General features: G+C 42.0%; 1 protein-coding gene across 1 annotated transcript in view; it reads left to right on the forward strand.

Annotated features, from left to right (window-relative positions):
* ATP1A3 (ATPase Na+/K+ transporting subunit alpha 3) overlaps positions 1-12,938 on the forward strand; it is a 56,000-nt gene extending 43,062 nt beyond the window's left edge. Inside the window, exons 9-23 of the mRNA XM_066607148.1 lie at positions 142-340; positions 448-557; positions 738-872; positions 2,354-2,546; positions 2,977-3,152; positions 3,961-4,097; positions 4,502-4,652; positions 5,516-5,684; positions 5,764-5,918; positions 6,095-6,218; positions 7,468-7,613; positions 8,699-8,829; positions 9,163-9,264; positions 9,769-9,860; positions 11,335-12,938. Coding sequence (XP_066463245.1) covers positions 142-340; positions 448-557; positions 738-872; positions 2,354-2,546; positions 2,977-3,152; positions 3,961-4,097; positions 4,502-4,652; positions 5,516-5,684; positions 5,764-5,918; positions 6,095-6,218; positions 7,468-7,613; positions 8,699-8,829; positions 9,163-9,264; positions 9,769-9,860; positions 11,335-11,363 — 2,049 coding nt within the window. The 3' untranslated portion in view covers positions 11,364-12,938. The remainder of the gene's footprint in view (positions 1-141; positions 341-447; positions 558-737; positions 873-2,353; positions 2,547-2,976; positions 3,153-3,960; positions 4,098-4,501; positions 4,653-5,515; positions 5,685-5,763; positions 5,919-6,094; positions 6,219-7,467; positions 7,614-8,698; positions 8,830-9,162; positions 9,265-9,768; positions 9,861-11,334) is intronic.
* The last annotated feature ends 509 nt before the right edge of the window (positions 12,939-13,447 follow it).

Here is a 13,447-nt window from a genome sequence, read left to right on the forward strand (position 1 = left end):
ATATATGCTTATGAACTTTTGCAAAAAAAAGAAGCCAAACAGGCTGTGCATTGGTTGGGATCCTGTTAATTAGACCCCCTCCAATTAGTATGCCATCAATTTAAAATGAATGAACTTCAACTCATGGTCTTGCGTTGGCAGGTATGTCTAACTCTGACCGCCAAGCGTATGGCTCGAAAGAACTGCCTGGTGAAGAATTTGGAAGCTGTGGAGACTCTGGGATCTACATCAACCATTTGCTCAGACAAGACTGGAACCCTTACCCAGAACCGTATGACTGTGGCACATATGTGGTTTGACAACCAGATTCATGAGGCCGACACCACAGAGGACCAGTCAGGTGTGGGAGTCATGTGCAAAGCAAATACAGAAGCTTTCACCAACATGTCTTCTTGCTATCGTCTCACCAGCACCTTCTCCTCCTTCTTCACTTGTGCCTTCTCTTAGGTGCTTCATTTGACAAGAGTTCTCCCACCTGGGTGGCTTTGGCTCGCATTGCTTCCCTGTGTAACCGAGCTGTCTTCAAAGCAGGAAATGACAACATTCCCGTACTGAAGGTGTGTGACCTTAGTGACTCGGCTGGAGCTGTGTATCATTGTGTCAATGTGTGGATGCTCGTCTTTACATATGCCTCAGTAACTGTGTATGTGTCTCTGTATACCAGGCTCATTGTCTGCTAATGTAAAAGCCTGTGTTGGTTTTTCTGGTACATAACCTTATAATTGTCTTCTTCATAGAGGGACGTGGCAGGTGATGCCTCTGAGTCTGCTCTCTTGAAGTGCATTGAGTTGTCTTGTGGCTCAGTCAAGGCTATGAGGGAGAAGAATAAGAAAGTAGCTGAGATTCCTTTCAACTCCACAAACAAATATCAGGTCAGTTGTTAATGATTAATTGGCAACCTAATAAGAAAAAAAGGGAACTATTGTAATTCTGTATTCCCAACTTCTTTGGTACGTAATAATGCAGTAAAACCTAGAAGCTAAAATGTACTTTATGTGATCATGTTATCAGAAGGCAATACTGCATCGGAGGGTGCATGTACCGTATAGACAGACTGGTTGCTTTACTATCATTCCAGTGAAATTGGGAGAGGGCTGCTGAGGCTACCTTGGGCTTAGTGGGGGCTTCAGTGGGACAGACCTAATAGTCACATTAACCACCTTTCTTTCAAGGGAGAGGAAGAAAAGACCCGTACACGCAATGTTTCCAATGTAGGCATGTGGTGGGAGACACCATTTTGATTATTGTTCTGAGACTCGTTGACTTCTGTGCGCACTCTGACTTCTGGCTGCATTATTTGAAAACACCTAAAATAGCTCTTTAAAGGAGAAATCAGAATAATCGTCTGTCCTAGATGCACATGAGAAGATCACATTGGTGGAGTCTAGGATCTCAGGCTACCATTGATTTCTACAATGAAATGACTTACTGAGTGCTTCAATTAGTTCTCCAGGATTAGAAAAACATGGCTAATTTCTTTTTAAAAAAGTGCCACACCTGTCCACAGGTTCTGTGTGGTATTGCAGCTCAGCTACATTCACTTCAATACAACTGATGGACAGATTGGCACTGTTTTGAGAGAAAAGGCCCCTTTAAACCCCCAACATGATCATCTCACATGTATCTATGACCTATCACAAGATCACTTGGACTGAAATTCCTCTTTAACACAGCTCACAAACAGTTCTCTCATACCTCAGTCCCATGACTGTCCGTGTGCCTCCTTTGTGCCCCGCACCCTCCTCTGCCACCTTTGTCATCCTCTCTCTAGAGATTAGTCCCAGCTGCTGCAGGATCCCATCCTGATCCTTCTTAACATTCATTTCATAATAACATAAAAGCTTTTTAACTCTACCTCTCTGGCTTGCTACGTCTGATTGTAAATTGCGTGCCAACATTAACCTAATCTCTACTCATTGGCAGGACATAGAAAGGAAGGCACGTGCTATAAATATAGTGTGCAGGCATTATGGCATTGAGATAGACCTATCATTGCTTCTCTTCTTGCTTAAGCGAGATTTATCAAAACACTCAACAGTATAAGTGAAAATTGGAGGATACACCAATGGGTTCCCATGCCCATGAGCAATGATAATACATGACTGCTATGGGGCTCGTACATAAAACAGTTTCTCTTGCTTACTGTGACATTGTCATAGCAGCTATCTGCAGCCACCACTACAGGTGGTTCACTGCATACCCAATTTCAGTTCATTAGTAACTCATAAATTTTAGGCAACTGATGGACATACAATGGTCTGCAGCAATTTAGCAAGACTTATCATAAGAATCTCAAAAAATAATGAGGTGGAGCGCTCAACTGACCTTCTTTACACCCTGTTCTTCTCTTCAGCTGTCCATCCATGAGACCGAAGACCCTAATGATAACCGCTTCCTGCTTGTAATGAAGGGAGCCCCAGAAAGGATTCTGGACGTCTGCTCCACCATCTTAATCCAAGGCAAAGAGCAACCATTGGATGAGGAGCTGAAAGAGGCTTTCCAGAATGCATACTTAGAGTTGGGAGGACTCGGAGAGAGAGTATTGGGTAGGCAAAAACAAAAATGATGAACACGGTACAGAGAGAATAATTTAGCACATCTTCTTAAATATAAATTATTGGCCTGCTTTACATCTTGGAGAAGAATGGTTGTCTGTGTTTGAGGTTAGAGAACACAATAATTACAGAATTATGCATAATCATAAATACACACAGATGACAAGCTTAAAGATGACCTATCAGAGACATTATAAAGACCCTTTAATGTGCATTAGAATGTGAAAACAGCATATACATACATATTGTGTATATGCTGAGATATAACTGCCTCAAGTTACAAGCCTGAGACCTGAGGCTGCACTAATGAGATATTCAGATGACAACGTTCACTTCATTGTATCTAGTGCTTTGTGGTCGTCTGTTGTCCAGTATGCAGTACCTATATAGTAATGTACTTGTATTGTATTTCTCTCTCCAGGATTCTGCCATTACAATTTCCCAGAAGAACTGCATCCCAAGGGCTTTGCTTTTGATACAGAGGACATTAATTTCAGTACTGAGAACCTTTGCTTTGTAGGACTTATGTCCATGATTGACCCACCCAGAGCAGCTGTACCAGATGCAGTAGGCAAATGCAGAAGTGCAGGTATCAAGGTGAGATGGGCTTATTAAAAATGAAATCTTGCCAAAAATGATCGGTTACAGAATTGATGGAGTCCATGAGTTGTGGATCACCTCCAGTTTCCAGAACAAAAAGGCTGCAATACTCAATTGCCTAAACACCTTAGACCAGAGTCTCCAAAATATGACTTTCCAGCTGTTGTGAAACAGCAACTTCCTGCTCGAGAGTTTCTAGTTGGATACCACTCTTTTAGGCACTGCTTAGACATTTCCATTTCTGAATGTATCGTTCAAAGCATACCATGCAAAAACCTATCAATTTAATTGGCCCTTATATAGATTGTTCCAGGGGCGTAACTATAGGGGATACAGAGGATGCGGTTGCACCCGGGCCCAGGAGCATTAGGGAGCCCATAAGGCCTCTCTTTTCCATATAGGAAGCTCAGTACTATGAATAAAGCATTATATTTACAGATTTTGCATTGGGACCCAGAAGCTTCAAAGTACGCCTCTGTGAAGCATGGTATGGGTATGGGTACAGGTACAGATGGAGGGGGGCCCCAGCTGAACCTTTGCACCAGGGCCCCTGAACCTTTAGTTATGTCCCTGGATACTTCTGTCTGTGACTTCCAGTGATAGGACTAGACTTTCTAAGCATTGTCAAAGGTATTGGATTCGGTATAGGGTTTTTGGAAATACGAGGACTCCATCAACATGATCTTCTGACAGAACTCCATGATGTATCAGGAGGTCACTATTGAGTGGTTTCCATCAAAGAAAAAGATAACCAGCTCTTTGATTTGTTACCTTTGGGTTATAATAAGATTCTTTTTATTTCTAGGTAATCATGGTGACTGGTGATCATCCAATCACAGCCAAAGCTATTGCCAAAGGTGTGGGCATCATCTCAGAGGGTAATGAGACTGTGGAAGATATTGCAGCCCGACTCAACATCCCTGTCTCCCAGGTTAATCCCAGGTAAAGCTAAACTCCAGGTCAGGAAGAAACCAATGTGACATTGTAGTATATGGATAACATCCTACAAGGAAGGTCCAGGAAGCTGAGATCTATACTGCTGTTGTATCCTTATACTAAAGATCTGCCAACACAGAGTGAGGTTTATAGTTTTTCTGAATGAGCCATGTTGAACCAATATTTTGCTAGTAAAATAAATGTACACCTTCATGTAAGGCACATAGCCACCCTCACAGCAATTTAGATCTGCCCTTCCTGAGAGCAATGGAAGATTATTAACTCTGTTTAAGTCCGAATTTTCATGTTTTGGATGAAGGCATCCAAAGACATAATATGTAAGTAGACTTTGATAGGAAACCAGTAGTTGCCTTAATGTCCTTTTAACTTGCAAATTTTTGCCTCAATAGGGATGCTAAGGCCTGTGTCATTCATGGTACAGATCTCAAAGACATGGGCAGTGAACAGATAGATGAAATCCTGCAGAACCATACAGAGATTGTCTTTGCCCGCACATCTCCACAACAGAAACTCATCATCGTGGAAGGCTGCCAGCGCCAGGTGAGGACATAGCAAATGTTTATGCTACAAATGATCATGCCTAGTGCTCAGTATTCAACGTATTTGGCATACCGGCTATTGCACAGATCACATTGAAACTATATGGACAATTAAATACTTGCAGGCTATGAACAATTTGATGTGAGCGCCACCTAGTGTACATTAAGGGACGGAAAAATAACAGTCTGTATATTGACTTTAGTTGGTAGTAATTCATCTGCAGTGCCAAAATTGTTGCTATGTGAGAACTCCTTGTGAAGACATCAGAAGGAGTCTACAACTAGATATAAACCAATGGTGTGCATACGGTACATATAAGCAGCCAATTTTATATGCTATATGGACTATACTATTCAGATTGGCCCCAAACCCCTACATAAAAGGCAGGATTAAGCGACATGATGTGGCTAAAAGAAGACATGGCCACTAAGTTTAACCAGAGTACGGGAGAGAATATGATAAGAGAAGAACAGGAAAATAAAGCATCCCCTTCTTCACACAAGTACCACATTGCTAAATGGAGGGGAAGGAACAAGGGATGAGAAAGTGGAAAGGTTTTGGGAAGGGGGTCGATATACTTAGGTGAACAAGCACCAGGAGGGGGGCTCATTTTAATTTTTACTATGGGGATGCCATCCTCTTTGAAGACCATTGTATAAAACCTATGGATCTACATCATGGGAACACAACATATGAACTAGGGTTCATCAATAACCCATTACAGGACCCACAAGACCCCTCATCTACTATAGAATAGGAGCATTATAGTCATTTGGATAATTAACTGGAACCAGGTGACAGTCAAAAATGCACTGGGTCAACCAAAATAACTTAGTCTTGGTTCATCTCTGTTCTTTTCCCAGGGTGCTATTGTGGCTGTAACCGGCGATGGTGTAAACGACTCTCCTGCTCTGAAGAAGGCTGATATTGGGGTGGCAATGGGAATTGCAGGTTCTGATGTCTCTAAACAAGCAGCTGATATGATCTTGCTGGATGATAATTTTGCTTCTATTGTCACTGGTGTGGAGGAAGGTAAAAAGGGATTATGTTGCAGCATACAACGTTTAGAGCACTGATATTCGGAGATATATGAAACATTTTCTATCCACAGGTCGCCTTATCTTTGACAACCTGAAGAAGTCAATTGCCTACACCCTGACCAGTAACATTCCTGAGATCACCCCTTTCCTGCTCTTTATTATGGCCAACATCCCTCTGCCTTTGGGCACCATCACCATTCTGTGCATTGATCTGGGCACTGACATGGTGAGTAAGCAATCTAAAAGTCAGAAAATGAGATAATAAGCAGTTTGTGACATATTAATCAAATATTAATAATTATAATAAATGTCAGGTATGACTTTTAAAGATTCATTCTAAACATAGAATAGGCAAAGAACCTTCACTATGACTATAATATCTTAAAAAAAACTATTTTCCAGGTTCCCGCCATTTCTCTGGCCTATGAAGCAGCTGAGAGTGACATTATGAAGAGACAGCCAAGAAATCCCCGTACAGACAAACTGGTGAATGAACGATTAATCAGCATGGCGTATGGGCAAATTGGTGAGTCCACAGGATTATATGTATAGTAACCATATATATAACTGCACGTGGCAAATATTAGTCCGTATCTTGGTAGGCGCATCCGGTATATTTAAAATTATTGCAAAACGTCAGCTAGGACAATCATTGATTTGTCAAAAGGGTAGTCCTATTTGAAATAGTCGCTTTTTGTTAGACTATCAATGAAAAACTGGATACAGGGTCTCCTGTTAAAGAGACCCACATTGATCAACTGTAATGTGCACAAGTGTTTGAATTTACAGCACAACCACAAGGGAAAAGTGGAAAATCAAACATTGCCATTTAAATCAATGGGCCGCCCATGTATTGCATGGACAAGTTGGGTTCTCTAGAGTAGGAGATGCTTTTTGTAGCTGTTCTCAACATTGTTTAATAAATGAGGGTCCTAAACAGGGGACTCCACTTTACTAATACTAGCAATTCGGTGATATGGTATTTCATAATGTTTTTTGGAAATTAGACAAACACCTCATGATTGTGAGGTAATTGGGGGGGGGGGGGGGGGGGGTTGTCTTTTTAAGATCCTTTTCTCTTGGACAAAGTGGCGCGATGTTGTAAAGAGCGTCTGTCACCCTGGAGGACCCATCCTGTTCTGTTACACAGACATCCCACTGATGTGAATGGGCACTGTGTAATGCCCAATTTTTCCTGTGGTGGCACTGTAGGGAAATAGAACACTTAGGCTATTCTCACACAGGCATTTGTAAAAACGTTCTGTTTTTAAAGCAACATTTCATTGTGTTTAGAGCTGCGCTTTTGTGCACGGTCTCCTGCATTTTTACTGTGTTTTTCACGCAGTAAAAATACAGACAAGCAAGCCGATGATGTCAGCATATATTTATTGGAGCTATGCTTTGCTTCGTCAGCACTATAAATTGTGTGAGAAGGACCTGCTGACAACCTCCTGTGTTGTTTTTCCCTCTGCATTGTACCATGTTTTTACTTCTTTCCTCATGATTTCCATTAATTTCAATGGGCAGTGTAATGCATGAAAAACGCGTGTAAATCACGGTAAAAACGCCTTTGTGAGAGCGGCCTTACTGCTTGGTTTCCCTACAGATTTCAGCTGATCGTTGGCGGCTCATTACATGTGTCACTCAACTATTCAGGAACATGAACGACATAAAAATAATAAACCAAATGTACTGCGAGGTTCCAGTTTTCCATGTTCCTAATTTGTCTTTTATTAGTCCCTTATTATGTTTCTCACATTTCTTTCACATTTCAGGTATGATCCAGGCTCTTGGCGGCTTCTTCTCATACTTTGTCATCCTGGCAGAAAATGGCTTCTTGCCATCACACTTGGTTGGCATTCGGTTAAATTGGGATGATAGAACATGTAATGACTTGGAAGACAGTTATGGCCAACAATGGGTGAGCGGGAAACATTTTCTTCATGACGGAACTCTAAAACCATCATCTGTAGATACTGTGCTGTTCACTATCTTTCTACCTATTGCTGTGGATCAACATTGGGGGGGTATTAGGCTGAACTGGAGGGACTTTTTGACTTTACATACTATGTGTTAGGTTGTGCTGCTGGAGTTTGTTGTTCTACAGGGTTCCAGGAGCACACCTACACAGCATTATGTTACGTTCGTGTGGGCAACTAAGCACCGGGCCCACACGAACATGACCCGAAGACACGGGTTAGGAGAAACTGTGCTGCAGGGAAGATCACTTGGCCCTATCTACAAGCAGAGCGATCGCCTCAATAAAGGCGGCTCCACGCTGGAACCTCGGCCCTGCACTTCCTGAAAGGGTGATACTTGCAACCAGGCGGAACTGACACATTAAATGCCGAAACTCACTTAGCACTCAACCTCACACACTAAAGCAGATGGTAAACCAGAATATAAACGTGAAGGATTAGTTCGTACATTGGCTAATGAACTTAAGCTGCAAGGCCCCGACAAGGCTCCTTGTGTCTTGCAGTCCCTACTCTAGCAAGACACTAAACAGGCAGCACAGAACACTACACACACAGCAAGCTGCAAGCTAACCAGACACTACTCACACAGCAAGCTGACCAAACACTACTCACACAGCAGACAAGACTGAGGAAATACAGCTTCCTAATTGCAGAGGGGCTGAGGTATATATCTACCCCCAGACCCAGGGGATTGGCTCACCTGAACAACCATACCTAGCCAGCTCAATTAACCCTTACCTGTGCAGGTGTGCTCCTGGAACCCTGTAGAACAACAAACACCAGTAGCACAACCTAACACTATGTTACTGATATTGATGAAGCATAGACTTGTCTCAGCTACTTTGGCTCATCACACTTGAGATGTGGTTGAAGACACGTTAAATGTAGCATGCCTCACATATAACAGACAGTAATTTATAAAGCAGGATTGGCAGGGGAAAAGGGGGGTGATTTGCCCCCAAAACAGTAAAAAAAAAAAGCATGTGCCTCTGCCTTCATTGACCTCTATTCTCTCTTTCTACTTCAGACATACGAACAGCGTAAGATTGTGGAGTTCACGTGTCACACGGCCTTTTTTGTCAGTATTGTGGTTGTACAGTGGGCTGATGTCATCATCTGCAAAACCAGAAGAAACTCTGTGTTCCAGCAGGGCATGAAGTAAGTGACCCAATGCAAAAGTAGGCAAACCAATATTCAAATGAATGAAATGGGACCCCCATTCTCAAGATTGAAGCTCAGGTCCATGCAGATCAATCTAGAATGCTATCACATCTCCAGCTAAATACATCTCGCAGCCTTATAGCGCCTTCTCATTATGGAAGTCAGTGGTGGTCCAATATTCAGATATCACACATATCCTGTCACATATGTATGGGAACATGATTCATTTCCCTATAAAGAGGCTAGTCTGCGTATACTGCTGACATGAAGACTCATTCAATCCCAAAGTCTAAAAGCTGCTGTATTCTTTGTATCTCCTTAACAATCTAGGAATAAGATCCTTATTTTTGGTCTATTTGAAGAAACAGCTCTTGCAGCATTCTTGTCCTATTGCCCTGGGATGGACATCGCACTGAGAATGTACCCTTTAAAGTAAGTTATAGAGCAATCTGATGGACGTCCTCTAATGCCTAAGCAGGAGAGTAGGAACATCTTACAGCAGCGATGGACATAATCCAATCCAGGAGTCCGGTTGCTTTTCTAGTGGCACCGCGATAGGAACTGTCATAGTACTCAATACAAAACGCAGGCGCCTGAGATCGATTTCTAGGTGCATAGTCTCACTGCATTGTTAAATATGTTTCAGGAAGCAGCAGTCAGTATGGTAGCCATCACCAGTAATGGTTAAGGACAAATTAAAGGGGACCGCTAATTAGAAATGTATGTGATATGTGGCCTGGATGTGTCATAAATGTTTCATCAATGGTGGTCTGATTGAAGTGACTCCAAAACTAAAGAGGAAATGACTTTACTTTCCCATTTTGCCCACCATGTATGTCTAGGAGCAAAGTAGCTGAAGCACAAAATATCATTGAATATTGCAGTTACTTGGAGATCTCATGAACTGAACACCTATATATATTTTTTTTTATATAGACCCAGCTGGTGGTTCTGTGCCTTCCCATACAGCTTCCTCATCTTTATATATGATGAGATCCGAAAACTTATCCTTAGGAGACACCCAGGAGGTAAGTGGGCAGTGTGGGGTCAGGGAATATAAGCATATAAATGAAGACGGTATAGTGTTATTGAATTTTTCACCATCTAAGGCCTCTTTCACACGGCCGCGGTCCTCTTGCATGAGAGGTGCCCACAGAACACGCTTTTATAGGAACCAATGGGTCCCTATAGAAGCTTTCACATGGACGATTGTTAGACGCACGGAATCAGCGCATCTAACAAAGATAGGACAAGCGAGTGCAAACTCGCATGTTAGCTCCGAGGAGCGCGCAAAGATAGGACCTGTCCTATCTTTACTGTGTGCTTTCTATAGACTCCTATGGGAGCTGGAAACCACGGATCGTGTGAACAGGCTACTTCAAGTAGCTTGAATTAGCCCATCCATACGATCCTTAGAGTAGTGTAGCCGCGAGTCATGCATGCAGCTGCACTGCGGGCAAACAGCGCCCATGTGAAAGAGCCCTAAACCTGATTGGCGTTGGCAGCATATATTTTGCTACAGACGTGCTTGTTCACAACGCTATGGACAAATTATATACAATGTACACAGCTTACCCAAACCATAAAAATGTGCAATAAACACCAGTAATCAAAAAATGATACATAACTTTATTATATAGTAAATAATATCATAATAGACAATCTCACACAGTACAAAGAGACACCCAAAAGGCTATGATATAAGAAAGCCAATGGTTGAATGCATCTATCAGCGAACGTTGTGTCTCTTTTTGCTATGTGAGATTATATTTTATGATATTAATATTTACCATACAATTATATTCAATTTTTTTTTATTATTGGAACTTTTTGCACTTTTTTTATGGGTTTGGTATATGTATCTGAGTGCAGCCTTTATTATTACTCCTATGGTGACCCTTTATGATATATATCATTATGTGGTGTGGGTTATGCCCCATTGCTATTTTGAGTATATTTAATGTACACAGCTTACTTGTGTGTTGTCCGTGGTGTAGACAGCATACAGAGGGATAAGTGTGACTGGTCCATAGTTGTACAGGCAGGCGAGTATATAGTAAAACATAGGGGGATTAATTATATAGTGATTTATGCCTGTTTTCTATTGCTCCTTTTGTAAAGCACAGGAGTGATAGTCACTGGTACGGCTGTCGGGTGCTAATGTGCCAGACAGTTGTACCGTGTAAAGGTATCTTTACATAGCCCAACTTCAATAAGCCACAAGGCAGCATCTGAATGCCCATCCTGTTGTCTGCAGTAACTAGCAGTGTACCCATGTCCCTATTACTAGAGAAGCCAAATGCCCAACCACAGGCAGTGGATTTCAAAATTGCTGGAAGGGAGACCCCTATTATCAGCTACTTAAAACGTGAAAAATAAAATAATGCAACTATATTACAGGATTGATGATACACACATAGGCTGTCGGAGGGTTTTAAATATTTAAATGAACACTAACTTTTAGTAAATACTAATGTGTCTTTATTCATTTTTGTTTTACAGGTTGGGTAGAAAAAGAGTCTTATTATTAAATTCCCAGATGCATCTCCCAGACCTGGACCCTTTCCAACCTCTGAATCCCCCTCCCCCCTACAAAAGAAAAAAAAAACAACTTAAAAACAAAACAAAATGAACCTCCCAAAAAAGAACAAAAACAGCAACCACCACCACAGGATTTCAAGAAATGCAACGTCCGCTGTGAAACCCACCTCCCAGCCTTCTGTTCCAGATTCCACTTTGGTTCTTTTTCAACTCATTTCTCTCCCCCCTTTTTTCTGTAAAATTATAAATATATATATATTATATATAAATATAAATAGAACCAGTTTTTCTTTTTTTTTTTTTTTGTTCCTTTTTATTATTTACTTTTTAATGTTCTATTATAAAGGAGGGGGAGAGAGAGGATTGTAACAGAGAAAGTGAACGAGAGGGGAACGTATCAAATAAGTGAGGGTTAGGTAAATGGTGATGACGATCAATGCTAACCCCTTCACTGCTGGCTATTCTAGTGCTGAAGGAGTGCAAAGAGTGATTTGGGAAGAGAAGGGGGGAGAGAGATTAAACTTTACAGGGGGGGCTGCAATAGAACTCTCTTCCTATTAACCTCTATGCTGCCAAAGGCGTACGGACACAGCTCTGCGTATACTAGTAATGTGCTGGTTCATCAGCTCTGGGGTTAATCTGGGGATTTGCGAGGGCAACAGTACTGTGGTCACATGAATTTTCATGATGTGGCTGGTGAACAGCCGTAGGGTTTTAAGGGGCATTACTAGGTCCCTGTTAACCCCTTAAGACTTCCAGAGAGACCTGCAGAGCATCTCTCATATCGAAGTCTTATTTGTGTAATAATACCCCCTTCACTCAACCACCCACTTACTATTCCTCCATATCTGATGTACTCGGTCTATATGAGAGTGAGAGGTACATGTATCTGTCTGTGTATTAGGAGGGGGTGAGAGGTACGTGTCCAGGTGTCTGTGTATTAGAAGGGGGTGATAGGTACATGTCCTGATGTCTGTGTATTAGGAAGGAGTGATGAATGTATGTCCTGATGTTCTTGTATTTGAAGGGTGCGAGAGATACAGTATTTGTCCCTATTCTTCATGTGTAATATGATAAAGGCTGCAGACAAGAGGACCAGGGGGGCACGAAATAAGTAGACAGTAAAACGTTACAGCAGTAACACTGGTCAATAGATGAACAATATATATTGGGTAAGGAGATAATAAGTTGTTGGTCAGTAACTGAGTTATGGGGAAAGTATCAGCGCAGCCACATAGTGTCCGGGAAATGGGCGTATATAGCAAACCGCTATGGAGACGATCAGATAAAGTTAGAGAGGGTAGCACTGAAGATCCAGTAGGCAATAAGAGGTGGAAGTCAGCCGGGTGATAGGGAAATGAGGGTGGGGAGGTCCAAAACCATGCGGCAAGGGTGACAAGAGGGATCCTGGTACCTCTGATAAGTGGAGGATTGTTTGCAGTTTGTGTCTGTTATGTGTCTCCACCCCCCTCTTGCATTAGTTTTTGTCAGGTTGTCAATTTTTTTTTTATCTTGTGTTTTCCTGCCATTTTCTGTGATTTACAAAAATAAATAACAATAAAAAATACCCCAAAAAACTGCAAATGGACTGATTTTTACTGTGTATGTGCCTGTAGCATTTGACAACTCATGAGATTCCAAAAAAAACAGCACTTCTTCTATAGCCTGTGCCCGGTAGTACCGCATCTATTTAAATGGGCAAGAGCTGCAATATCAGACACATTGGACAAGAGTGGAGCGGTTATTCTTAACAGCTTTAAAGTGACCCTCCGATCCTGAAACAAAAATGGCCACACACTTCTCTGACTACTGATGAACTCTGTGCAGGACGACATACAGCTTTGATTGGCCAATGCTGCTGAGATGAGCAGCATGTAGAGTCTTGGACTACCGATACACACTAAGGCTGCCTTCTCATGTGACGGAAATCAGGGGCGTAGCTATAGGGAAGCAGTCACTACTGGGACCTAGAGCCTTGGGGGGCCCAAAAGCCCCTCTATCATATAAAGAAACAGCAGTACTATAAATGGCACATGGATGGTTGGGGGCCCCTATATTTAGCCTCCTCCTAAAT

Source organism: Eleutherodactylus coqui, chromosome 6 (assembly GCF_035609145.1).
Source record: "Eleutherodactylus coqui strain aEleCoq1 chromosome 6, aEleCoq1.hap1, whole genome shotgun sequence".
In the NCBI taxonomy this organism is placed as follows: Eukaryota; Metazoa; Chordata; class Amphibia; order Anura; family Eleutherodactylidae; genus Eleutherodactylus; species Eleutherodactylus coqui.